Genomic DNA, 13,104 nt, shown 5'->3' on the forward strand with positions numbered 1-13,104 from the left:
CAAAGGCTGCCACTCGCACTCACTGGCACTTCCCTAAATGAAATGCAACTACCGCATGGGCGTATTTTTACGTATTAATGCAATACCGCTAAGGGTAGTCTAGAGGGACTATACTATACTTCCATTGTGTGGAAGTATAGTTAAAGTTCACTTGGTTGAAGGGAAGCGCATATAATTGCAATCCTGACAGCACACCTCTTTTTTTCTTTTTTTCATTCCTCTAGAAAAAAGCTGCCGCTAGTCGCCAACTACTGCAGGCAGAACCGGGTCCTTCATCTGGCCAACATTGCCCGACTGTTGCCTTGGCGTCTGGTTCGAGCTCAATGGACAGCTTCACAGTGGGTGTCTGAAGCATGCAAATTTTCACTGACCAAGAAAATTATGACTAATACCCTCGGTGACCTTGTATAATGTACTTTTGTGGTCTGTTAACTTATATAAATATCAAACCTCTGTGCATCGGTGCGCATAGAACTCGTGCCCGGATTCATTGCAAAGTGTTAGTCATATGCATGTTAAGTTCTTTGAACATCTTAGAATCCACACTTTTAAGAACATTCATTTGCACTCTCTTTCTCATATTAAAAATCTTGGACAAGCTTTGCAATGCCCACCACTGCAAATGATGTGTTACCAAAATATGGTCTTATTCTCTTCTGGTCACTGTGTTTGAGAATTCCTGGATGTCTTTCCTAAAGCATTAGGTGTACCAGCAGTGTAAATTGAAATGCAGACAGAACAAATGATTGTCACACTTGTACGTATTACGTCAGACAGTTATGTGCAAGCACTCCTTAGCCAGTTTCTAAGCATAGTGCAGTTTGTGAATGTACAGATGGAGGACAAAACCTTGCATTCTGGCATGTGCTTGCAGATGCTGCATTCTTGCTTTTCCTGATGGAAAAATTTCCTGATATTGCATATGAACAAACACAAAGAGCACTAAAAACGCTCATCTGCAAAATCGAGTCTTGACAACAGATACTTGTTTCGTCAGAGAGTGCCAGAATGTATTTTCGGCAAGCACTCCTAGGTCTTACAAATTTTTATTAACGATAGTGTGTTTCTGAGTCTGAATTGTTATAAATGCAGGTGAAACTAGAAACGGGGCAAGGCATTCGAGGTGTTTTTGATTTGTTCACTTTTTAATTTGTGCTAATAGAACCATGTGAAACAATGTTGCCCTTTATCCTCTGCTCGTGTTTTGCTCCTGTTAATTGATCATACGCCCTGCTGCAAAGCAGCAGCATTAAATGACATGAAGTTCTGCCTCATTCTTTCTTCTCGTGATATTACTTTTGCTTGCCTTCCAGGCATTCCTGGCGAGTGCTTCCAACAAGCCGATCACAAGCACTGTCCTTGCTGAGACGCCGAAATCGACGCCACAAGGACCGGCACAACAGCTCGACTGCACAGATCTTGCACCGTTTGAAGAGAAACAATGAATACAGTTTTTTTTCTCGTACATTTATGATTATTTGATGGGCAGTTGTGTCTAAAACTTTTAATACGAATTATTCCTGTTGTGAGAAAGCTGTAGATGGTGTGTAAATTTATGTGCATATTTGTGAACATGAGATGCATTTTTGTCCATCTTGTGTAGGTGTAATTTTATGCTCTCTCTTTTTGATATTATTTAATGGAATAACTTAAGTCATTTTGATGAGCGTATCATTGGCTTATGTGCAATTTAAGAAAGCTAATATAACCAAAATGTTAATGTTCCATTGTACCCTAGGACAAGATTTGCAAAACTTCGGAATTGATGCACATAAGTGTTTCTTCTGGAAGTCTAGCAAGTCACATTCAACATCTTCAGGATATTTTAATGCAACATACTTTCATTAATTTTTATCCTAGGACACATTGTGTTTTGCCTTCTTATTTTTCCCACTGGCAGTATGTTTTGTTTTAATGTACAGCACACTATTACACAAAATAAAACCAATAATGTTGTGATCAATATTATGCAGCCTGGAATATATTGTGAAATTCGTGATTAACATTGTACTGGCAACTACATGCAGTGTACTGCCAAGCACAAATATTAGAGCATGGGATCTACACACACAAAAAAAAAAATTATAAAGAAGTTATACAGTCAATCCATCTACCCTGCAATTCAAAGCTGGACTGCATACTTTGCTGTGCCTCAAATAATGCATTTCTTATTCCAGGCTGTGTTTTAAAAACATTGCTTTTGTGATTACCATGCAGTGCAAGCTTTTTCCATTCAGTGTACAACGGCAGGACACTACATAGTGATGGAAGTAACTCTCATGCTTTAACCAAGCATTTTCTCCCAGTGAAAGTAACTGTTTTAGCATTGTAGAATGGTAATTTATTATTTTGCTCTAATTTACTGTATTTACTAAATTTACTCTGTTTGTTTTTTTTTTTTTTCATCAGTCTTCCTTTAATAAGTAAAAGTGTACTCTTGATGCTTTTGTAACTTATGCTTGCCACTCATATATGCTGACTATGCTAAGGGGCCTATCTATGTGATGTGACATCACATTTGCCTGATTCCTGTACATATTTGTATTTGAGCATTTCTCTCCCATGTACCATATTACCCTTGGATGCAGCCTTCTCCCAGTCAAAACCAAATTTGGAAAAATAGGTTTGGCAAACTTTTTTTGCCCCCCTCTCTTCAGTTTAAGATGAATGCAACACTACCGGCTAAAACTTGGATAAGCTGCTCTTCAAAAGCAGACATGCTGAGATTTTCCACGTCTGGTCTGATTTATACAGATTAAAGTCGTCACTCAAAATTGCTGTAAGAGGACTTCTGTACGAGATGATTGATCTGAAAATAATAAAAAAAAAATTCATTTTCATTGTTTATGTTCTCTATAGATGCACACATAGTAGCGACATTAAAGGGACACTAAAGCAAAACAATAAATCAGTTTAGACTAATGAAGCATTGTTTGAGAACCCTGCAGGCAGTTATTTAAAAAAAAGTTTGATTATTAGATGAGAAAATGAAGGTCCAAGTATCAGTACTTGAATTTCGCGCTGAAACCCCAGCGCCGGTATGTCGGCGTGACGTCGGGGATTACAAACTATGCTTTCGCATTTGGGCCGCGTTGGATGAATAAAGGTTTTAGAAACTTGCCATGTTTAATATTTGGTTCCTTTAGAACACAATGTAGTCCATCTGTACCGCTATATATAATTAGTAGGCCCTAGAAGATGCCATCAAAATCCAAGACGTCACAGCCCTCAGGTGCGGGAACTTAAGTAGGCGTCGCCACCCGTATTTTGTTCTTGCGCTTTTTCTGGCTTACCAAACGTCTTACCGTTGTAAGAGTGGTGTTTTTGGTGTTGTATACCGGTAATTTACTGATGCAGAAGAAACCATTTTTCACTTCAGTGTCCCTTTAAACAACCTGTAATGCACTACAGAACACTTGTATAAAAATTGAGGAAAAAAAACACCATTCCGTGAACTCGTGAACAGTTCAGTGGATAAGTAGTATCAATGAGCAGCACTGTAGGTAATCGGGAAGTCTTGATATGCACACCTATGCCCCATGGTAGAGTGCGAGCGCATATGAAAGCTTCCTAAGCTAATGCCTTTCATCTTCACTTGAGATATTGCTGTTTGCTTTTTTGTATCATATATGTTTAGAATAATAAGGGGAGATAAAAAAAAAGCTCAAAAATAGTTCAACTAGCTTGTCTCCCTAGAAAAAAAAGGCCTCCATTTTCTTTTAATGCGTAAGCACTACAGGGCTACTTCACTTGGACATCTGTCTGTAATGCATGACGCAATGTGCTCCATAAGTATCCACGGGATCTTATGGGGTATACGTATATATGCATATATACATATATATATATATATATATATATATAATGAAGTATGAGAAGGGGTGCTGACGCAGAAGTGAAAAAATTTCTGTAATCAACTGACGTTTCTGACGAAGGCTGGGCCCACGCCCGATATGTCAGTTTATTAAAAACATGATTTTCTCTTCTGTGTCAACACCCCTTTTCGTACTTCCAAGATCCGGCAACACCTTGCCTTCGAATATATATATATATATATATATATATATATATATATATATATATATATATATGAACACACACATGACCGGGTGCATTCGGGTATGTCAGAGACGTATGTGTGCTAGATGAGCGACTGGGAAGAATGCTTACGGACTATCTGATATGTCCCACTAGGAAATTTCCGCAGTAATTTTAGAGTGTAGGTCTTAATAGCTCGTTTCTGTGTCGAGCGTCGGCGGCTTAACCGGGAGAACGAGCGCTGTGAAGAATGAAAGTGAACACAGAGCGCAGCGGTAGATGACAGAGGCCAGAGCGAAGAGAGGAAGAGGAAAGCGTAGGAGGAGGGTGCAGTGTAACCATGAGGCAGAAAGTGGAGGAGCAGTGGAGGGGAGACGGCCTGCGCATGCGCTAAGTTGCTGGCGGCCACGGCATCCACAGCCGCGTAGGCGATCTCGTGCATTCCCGAGATGGGGAAGGCTACACTCATCCGCAGTACCAACATAGGTGTTCTGTGGTAACAGCGTGTTTGGCCGGGATCACTGCTCCTGCAAGGGGCAGTGGCGAGTGGCTACGATTAAGGCTTGATGTAACGCTGCCTTAGGTGTTGTTGCGTGCTGACGCTGGAGGCACGATTTCCCCGCGATGAAGGGCCGCTCTCATCGTTGGTGGAATGAAAGCGCGAGAAGAAAAGCGTAGTGTCACACAAGATGGACTGTGCAGCGACGATGGCTACGATATGACGCCAGAGTAGCGCGCACCGTTTATATGAAAACAAAGCGCTGCATGAGCGGAGGTCCGTCTGCGGCGGCTGCTGTGAATTGCACCCACGCGCTGCCTCTCGCGATCTCCCGATTAGCGGGACAGATGTGCCACACTTTGCTCCATTTAGAATGTGCCGCACAAGACAGATTGTCCGTGCCAGTCAATATATCGCAAAAGGAAAAACACTTATAAAGCTGCACTCAAATTTCGCATTAGGGAGTATCGTAATTGGCGGATCTTCTAGTTAGCATATAACATCGTCTACTTCAGTTGACATTGAAAATAAGAGTAGTTAATAATAAACAAGTGATACAAAAACAAAACACTATATAATGTTGAAGCAGTCAACATGAATAATCTAAAAATTAAATGCAGCTGTTTGTCCAGTCAGTACAGAAATACTACACCCCAATAGAATGGTGCGTTTCCGATCGCGGTCGAGTCCAATTAAGATCAAATTACTCGATCGCGATTGGCTTCTTTCCACAATTAAAGGAATCAAATGCTCTTGAGAAGATCAATCACGATCGTGAGTGCCCACGTGACACCGATATTACATACATACACTAGACGTTCATTTGAGGGATCGCCAGCCGTTTGTGCGCAGGCGCTAGTAAGAGCGGGCGCGAGAGAAAATCTGGGGGCTTTTGCTCCTTGGACTGTGCCTAGGCACTGCGGAGGAGGTTTTTTAGCGCATCTTGTAGGCGTTTGTCCCTGGGCGTGCCAGCATTGCGGAATGGGGTCGAGTTTACGCTCGGACTCTGGCTGCCGGCGCGGTAAAATAGGTGAAGCAGCGGGGCAAGTCAGTCGTGGCGTATCATCGCTTTCCCGCGTCGTGCAGCGATGTACCTTGTAAATAACATAACAGATGTCTCTGTGGGAGCAGTAGCGACCGTCGTAGAGCCCGGGCCGCGTATATGACATTCTAGAAGGCAGAGGCAGAGCGCCTTAGAAGTCGCGGGGCGCGGTAGTGCTGAACTTAGCGTCACAAGTTGGCGGTTGGACGTAATTACAGTTATTCAATCGTGTTTTTTACTGATTGTAACGACGTGTCATTATTTAATTCGCATTATTGGCGGCGCCTCCAGGACATCAAAACAGGAACGGGGACCTCAAAGCTAGAACCTGGACTGGTCCGTGGGTTGGGGCTCGCTGTCCGCTGTCGCGGACAGCCATCTTTTCTTTATTTCTTTTAACGCGATAGCGTTAAGGAGCTCGTGTCGCAGAAAAGCCGGTGTCGTCGGCGTCCGCGGCGTTGGCCGTGAGCGATAAATCACGGCAGGCACTTCATAAATAAAAAGCAAACTTCCAAGATGGGCTGGGTGGGAATCGAACCAGGGTCTCCGGAGTGTGAGACGGAGACGTTACCACTGAGCCACGAGTTCGGTACAAAAGCGCCTCTAGTGAACGCGGTGTTGCCTTAGAAACGAGCTGTTTCTAAGGCTCAGGCGTGCGTCGCTTGCTGAGGCGCACATTTCGTTGTCGCGCCGAACGCTGCGTTGCTCGACGCTCACCGCGTCCGATGCGGGGCGCGTAGTCGCTTCGCCGTAGCCCATTGTCTTACACCCCTTGGCGGGTCGACGGGAACGCTGTCGCGTTCCACTCTTGAAGGCGAAGCTTAAGCGTCCTCCAATTTTTTTTTTTTTTGTGTACGTCTTCTGTACGCTGCGGCCTCCGCGGCCCCAACCCACGGGCCGCCCTGCTTCCAGCTTTGACCCCTCCCCTCCCCCTCCCTCTGCCCCATGGTTGCCCTGGAGATCCTGCGCCGCCTGCTTTATTATAACCTCAGGTGCTCCAATGAGGCCTCCATTTGCCGGTTACATGTGCCCTCCAGGGGCAGTGCTTGTAAAAAAATCTGATCTATCGTCGCGACGAAAAAAGCGACCCGCGATTTATACAACACCAGTCAGAACCTTACAATGTCTCACCGCGCGGGCAGCCAGCGGCGAAGCGCAAACAAACTCGACCGCACTCTGCAATGCCGGCATGACTACATAGAATAACGCGTACAACACGTTTTCTCTCTCACGCCCGCTCAACGGCTGGCGATCCCACAAGTGAACGTCTCGTCATAAATACCACTATGTCTTTGAGTGTATGGGTCACCTCGATAGACGATCCGCGCTTATCAGTTGAAGCACGTGGTGCAAGGTTGCGTGGTGCTAGCTGGCCAACGAGTGTCTCACGTTCTATCGGCAACACGCACAGAATAAAAGTTCATGCTTCGGCCAAGCTTCGGCCCTGCTCAATAAGCGTTTTACTGTTGCTGACCCAAGCGAGGACTGTCTCTCTTTAGCCCTGCAGCAAGTAATGGATAGAAATGCTCGCAACAGCGCTGCCAAAGTAGAGTCACAGATGGTAAAGTCCCTATGTATACAGCTACAATACAGCTGCTTTTAAATGACCCGCCGCCATACTTTCCCATCATGCCCATGGCTGTTTCCAGAATCGCAGCCGAGCCAAGCCAAGCTTACCAACCGAGCCCGCATGTTTTGGAATGTTTGGAACCGGCGCGCTTTATTTCAGGCGCACTCTGGGAACGTGTCATTTGCCTGAGTCTTTCTTCTGTGCCTGACATAACTGTACTTGCAATGGAGGAGCTGAAGAGCATATCGCAAGTAAGATTGTGATCAAACTTGACTCGTTCTTCCACGCTTGTCTTTCGTGTTTAGGATCCCCGCTCTCTCTTCTCTATCAGCCTCTTTTCCCGGCTGTCCTGTTTCATACCGTAGTGTAGCTCAGGTGTCCGCTTCATGGCGAGACAACCTCGAAACATGCGCTAACTTCTTGTATTCTTCCTTTTTTTTTTACTGCAAAACCAAGACGATATCTAAATTCTTTCTTATATGTTTGACTTACAGGCGTGTTTTGTTTCGTTGCCTCGGAAAACAAAACCAAACAAGCTTGTGCGATCTACGGAACAGGAAATTGGTCGCAGGTATACAATATTCCGGGAGACCTGGGAATACTTGGAAAGTGAAGTGCTGGTGAGAGACAGTCTGTTCGGTCTTGTCCGTACCCATCTCTTTTATTTCAAGTTTATTTTTTTTTTTCCAAATCTCATGATGGTTGCTGTACTGAAGTGTAATAATTATTGCCGTGGCTTCGAACGCCCAAATCAGTTGAAAGGCTGTTGTGCTGCCTTTCAATTGCACTTAAATGAGAATTTTAGTGGAAGCTTCTAAAAGAAACAAGCCAGTTTTCAACAGGGCTGTTGAAAAGGGACTTGCGCAAAGCAATGCTCATTCTCCACAGCTAGTCAAAACACTAACAACGTAGGATGTCCTAAGTGGGATAGCCTCTCCCTAATGCTATACCGTGCTACCTGAGACCCGAACACACACGAGTAGCAGGTTAAACACACAACTTCACTGATACACTGCGGATTTACTTCACCAGCAAACCTATTTGCTGGCTGTTAGCTTCTTGTCATGTGTAATCAAATATAAGTCTTGTATGATCTCACAGCATTGTTTTATTAACGCTCTGTCTACATAGTAAAAAAAAAAAAGTGCAAATTATTGGTTAAAAATAAAAAGATTGAAGCATAGATAGTGTGACCAGTGACATGGTATGGGTATGACGTTTTGTATCTTGCTGTTTCTGTGTTTTTGTAAATGTTAGTATGTGCATGTGGAGACAAACTGTTGCACCCTCTGGCGATGCAAGTACCTAGTGTCGAGACACGACATTGCGCATGGGCCTGTTAATACAGCCATTTTTTGTCAGCATGTAGTCAGAATCGTTATGATTGCAGAAGCCTATGCTAGGAAAGTGGTGTATGTTTCAGATAGTAGAGAGCGCAGTGCATTCTCGTGCATCACACCAGTTGAAACAGACACTGCTTTCATAGCGTAAGCTACTGCTGTCGTAGCGTTCCGACAGCACGCTGTTATCAAAATGGCTGTATTGGTCGGCACATGAGCATTGAAAGTATGCGCGTGCAGAACGCCATGTCTCGACACCTAGCGTTTGCTATGTAAGAATGCACAAGAATGCAATTTGGCGTGTGCTCACAGGTCCTATACTATTTAGTCCTTGCCTGAACATTTCTCCCTGGTTTCATGCCAAATACGGATGTTCTTGTCTGATCACCTCAGTTAAGCAGCACAAGGCTCAGTTGGTTTTTGTGGGAGACTCCACATAGAAGCACCTAGCATCTGACAGCTTCTGTTCTGCCATAGAATCTGCCTTGAGTATGTCAGTTACAGTATCCATTGGAGCGGATTCTTTAGTGACCAGATGATGACTTAGCAAAAGGGAAGGAAAGGTCAAAATCTGAGATTAGCTGTAAATATTTACTGCCATTCCTCGCTGTGAAAGTCCGAAGCAGAACCATATAGCATATGAATATTAAACTAAAAAGAAAACGATTGGGCAAGCCTGATTTTGAGGACGGCCAGTCTTGGCTTGAAGTTAGTTTTCTGTGCTTTTCTTCCATTGAGCTGAGTACGCTGGTAACACTGCCCAACATCTTTTTCACAGAGGTGCCAGGCAGAGGCACACACCGATGTTCTCAACAGTGTAATGTCATTTGTTCAGTCGCATAATCCTGCCTTGACTGAGGCATCGCAGAGACTGGATATACCTGTTGCAGCCCTCATGATGGGTATGTGCTTTTTGTGATAATAATACTTTACATTAGTAATACTACCACCTTATTTGCGTAAATTATTGTCATGAATTCTTACAAAGACTGCAGAAGGCGTCACTTACACTTTTGCAGCTTTGCAGGCTCAACACGAGGTCTAGTACATCTGTCCAAGCACTTCCTGTCTCTTTCAGTTGCCAATTGTCAGCTGAAAGTTCTATCCACTTGTAATTATATTAATCACAAAATTCGAAAATTTCCTAGTAATAACAACTTTTTATTTCAACCAGATTGATTTTACACAAGTTGAATGTTCAGCATAGTCCATAAAAAGAAAAGCAAAAAAAAAAACAACACTGCTCTACCTGTTTAGCATTATAACTTACGATAAACGGACAGTACAGTATACCATTTGGAGAAATAATGCATATGATAAACGGACAGTACAGTATACCATTTGGAGAAATAATGCATATGCTTGCACGAGATATGTGGCAACCAGAAATTGTGAGTGCCAGTGATTCTCAGCAGTAGTAATAGAAATCCTTGAAAGAAAATGGCAGCAAAAGATTGTTGCAGAAACTGGCTTGCAAGGTTTTTCGTCGTGCCAGCGGTTGATAGAAGTAAATTTTTAATACCAGGATGACCTTTCACATTCACGTGGCCTCTTACTTTAATTGACCAATTACATGAGAGGGTACATGCTAACAGTGGATGTTACATTTTTCTCTCATGTGACAACTTGCTTAAAATTTCGCATAGCATGCCTGTGATATATATTACCTTCACTGGAATGGCCCAACTTTCCTGCTAAGTGTTCCGCATTACACTGAATTAAAAATAAATACATTCTTTTTTTTGTATTATTGTCTTTCTGCTTTCTATCCTTTTAATATTTTTGGTTCTGTAATTCTGGTCAAAACAGCCTGTCATACTTTATTGGCATCAGCTGCATTCAATAGGCTGAGGGTCCACTGCAATTAAGGTTTCACGTGCTAAAAATTAAAAAAAGAAACTTTTTTCTCTTATATATATTTTGTCCTTTATTGTTGACCACTAAGTTTTGATTGTTACAGTCCGTTACACACATCGGTTGTAGAGCTACACGTGACAAAAAAAAAACGTTATTGTGTGTTTTTGTGAAAAATTAATTGCTTGCATTTGTGAGCTATCAGTTGCCTGTTTATTTGCTAGTGTTAAACAGATTATATACTACTGCCATAGGGATGCATAACATTTAGTTTGTTGTTGGTGCTGAATAGCTCCACTTTTGACTCTGTTTTTTGAATGGTAGTCAGTGTTGTCTATATGTTGGGCTGTTGTCCGATTTTCTGTGCAAGTACGCATTTGTGTTTATTGTTTCTCTTTCTTTCATCCCTCATCCCTTAAATTTGCAGTACCATGCCAAGCCTCTTGCTTGGCTAACCTCTCCAGTTATTATTAAACCTTATTTCATTGGCATGTGCATATTTTCCTACTTACTGTTTGATTACGTTGTCCTCCTGATATGTGTTTGGAATAAGCATGTTGTGTGTACAATGGGTAGGCTACGTAGTGCAAATAATATGACAAGAAGTGTTCAAGAGGATATTGTCCGAGGCTAGTGGACTGGCATAACACAGTGCCTACTTTCTGAGCAGTTTAGCTCAAAAGACCCAACATGCAAAATAGCTTATCTTTTTGTCCCCTGCTGTATAATTCAACACAATCAAAGTTCTGCATGCTCATGTGGTGCTAAGCCCTGAAGTGGTCATAAACTTTGTGTACTTGCACCGTGGCACTATGTAGCTCTATGGCAATCGTCAGTGATGCTTTTTCTTGTGGTTTTTATTTAAGTGCTTGTGCTGACCAATAGCAATGTTAGATTGACAAATGCATAAAAGCTCTTGTTCATACATAACAATACATGATCGGTTAGTGCTTCACGAGTTCTTGTGCATGGCACAAGACTTCAGAAATTTTTAACTCTTGCTTTCTTTTACCTTGCATGATGTGATATCTACTAAAAGGTACCTCGCCAGGCCCTATTGCAAATTTTACTTATACCCTGGAAGTTCTAAAACACCGTCTAGAGATCGTTTTACCAAAATAATTTTCTTGATCGCTTCGTTATTGGAGATTGAAGAAATTTAAAGCCACGTTACTAACCGTCATGAGGTGAGCATGGTTTACAACAGGGACACACACTCTCTCTTCCTCGAGTAGTGTCCGCAAGCGACGTTCCTTCCCCTACTTCTCCCATACCAGAGCCGAGGGACCATATAAGGTTCATAAGAGTAGCCCTGCCTCCATTTTCTTCACATTCAGCACATTGTCCAGCACAATTATCCAATTTCTGGAGTAACGTGCCATGGTGAGTGACGTTGCTAGGGCTGGTTTTTAGAAGCACCATGGCATTTCTGCGTGTTACCTTGACTCTCTTACTGGGAACATGCCTTTCCCGAGAGGGAGGACACACCACATTTGGCTTGAAATTTCAGCTGTTCTCCTGGGTGCACACAGCACTGTAATGCTTTGCAGACACGATCATTAGTGCGTGAAGTAAGCTACGCACGTCCATTCAAAATGGCCAAACCTGGTGAAGGGCCCTTTAAGTTCACAAAGCCCAAACACCACACCACATCACAGAAAAAAATTTGCGACAGCTTGTTCACCTTTTCCTTCTTTGGTCATGGAGTGTAAATTTGAACAAAAAGAAGATTGCATGGTACTGAAATAAAAATAATGATTCGAGTGATTAGTACCGTTATTACTATTTCGTTTGCAGAACTGTCCATGACTAAAAATTATATAGACGTTTCATTTCATGAACTCTGATTACGTGCAAGCATATGGGTGTTGTTCCGGCTTTGCAATCTTGCCCGACAGACCTGCACTGTCGCAAGCCACCTAGCATTTTCTTCAGGAGTCTCCTGGGTATACCTAGCCCACGTCTTTTGGTGGTCTTGTTCGACTCGCGCTCGGCCTGATGCCGCTTGCGTTGCTGCTTCGTTCTTATTGCTCAGCGCTTGGCCTCTCAATCACCAGACGAACCCAGTACATCCAAGGCGCACACTGAGCTCATAGCAACTCATAGAGGGGGTGAACTCGGTGCACCTCGTTCTACCCTCTTCCTCTGCAACGCTCTGCCTCTTTCCTCGTCCCTCTCTGCCGTGCGCTCTTCCATAGGTTCCCTGGCGCACGCTCCTTCTCTCTACCTCCAGGCACCCTCCTTCTCCGACGTTCACTTCCCTCTCCCAGCTCGGCAGCCTCTGGCTTAATCTCGCCAATTTCACAGACTGGGCATGTACACTTGTGCATAAATTGCTCCACCTTATGAAAAATGCTATAATGGGCTTTCTGTTAAGTTATTCTTGCCTAAGTCAGAATTTTGATGTATCAAAGTCAGCGTAGCAAAAAAGATGCGTTGGAATTTGGGGGGTAGCTAACGAATTTTCATCTTCCATTTTGAGATTCGGAACCCTTTGTACATCTTTGTGATTATCAATGACAAGATAAGCATTCCAACTCTCTCACAAATCCAGGTGTCAACATGTCTGACCACAATGCTGTCTTCGATCTTCTGGCGACGAAGCTGCACACGTCTGTTACTCGGATGGTTGCTAGGCTACATGCAAAGGATTGCAATTCCATTGCTGCTATGATACAGAAAGTCGTCATGGACATTATGCAGGTAGTTCGACTGACTTGAAGCATTAGTTCGACTTCTCATTGCTCAGAATGCACTACAG

The 13,104-nt window shown here is 43.2% G+C and overlaps 2 protein-coding genes across 5 annotated transcripts in view; both read left to right on the forward strand.

Moving 5' to 3' along the window:
• The window catches only part of LOC142585233 (protein regulator of cytokinesis 1-like), a 30,267-nt gene extending 27,387 nt beyond the window's left edge, over positions 1–2,880 (forward strand). The window contains exons 10-11 of the mRNA XM_075695825.1: positions 225–338; positions 1,314–2,880. Of these exons, the coding sequence (XP_075551940.1) occupies positions 225–338; positions 1,314–1,445 (246 nt within the window). The 3' untranslated portion in view covers positions 1,446–2,880. The remainder of the gene's footprint in view (positions 1–224; positions 339–1,313) is intronic.
• A 4,374-nt stretch (positions 2,881–7,254) lies between these two features.
• Positions 7,255–13,104, forward strand: part of Orc3 (origin recognition complex subunit 3) — a 37,243-nt gene continuing 31,393 nt past the window's right edge. For 2 of the 4 annotated variants that reach the window (XM_075695826.1, XM_075695827.1), the window contains exons 1-4: positions 7,255–7,400; positions 7,644–7,769; positions 9,268–9,391; positions 12,898–13,046. In XM_075695826.1, coding sequence (XP_075551941.1) covers positions 7,374–7,400; positions 7,644–7,769; positions 9,268–9,391; positions 12,898–13,046 — 426 coding nt within the window. In that variant the 5' untranslated portion in view covers positions 7,255–7,373. Of the gene's footprint in view, positions 7,401–7,643; positions 7,770–9,267; positions 9,392–12,897; positions 13,047–13,104 lie in introns of those variants that run through there. The other 2 variants (XM_075695828.1, XM_075695830.1) reach the window with 2 other exon arrangements.

This window comes from Dermacentor variabilis, chromosome 6 (assembly GCF_050947875.1).
Source record: "Dermacentor variabilis isolate Ectoservices chromosome 6, ASM5094787v1, whole genome shotgun sequence".
NCBI classification, from domain to species: Eukaryota; Metazoa; Arthropoda; class Arachnida; order Ixodida; family Ixodidae; genus Dermacentor; species Dermacentor variabilis.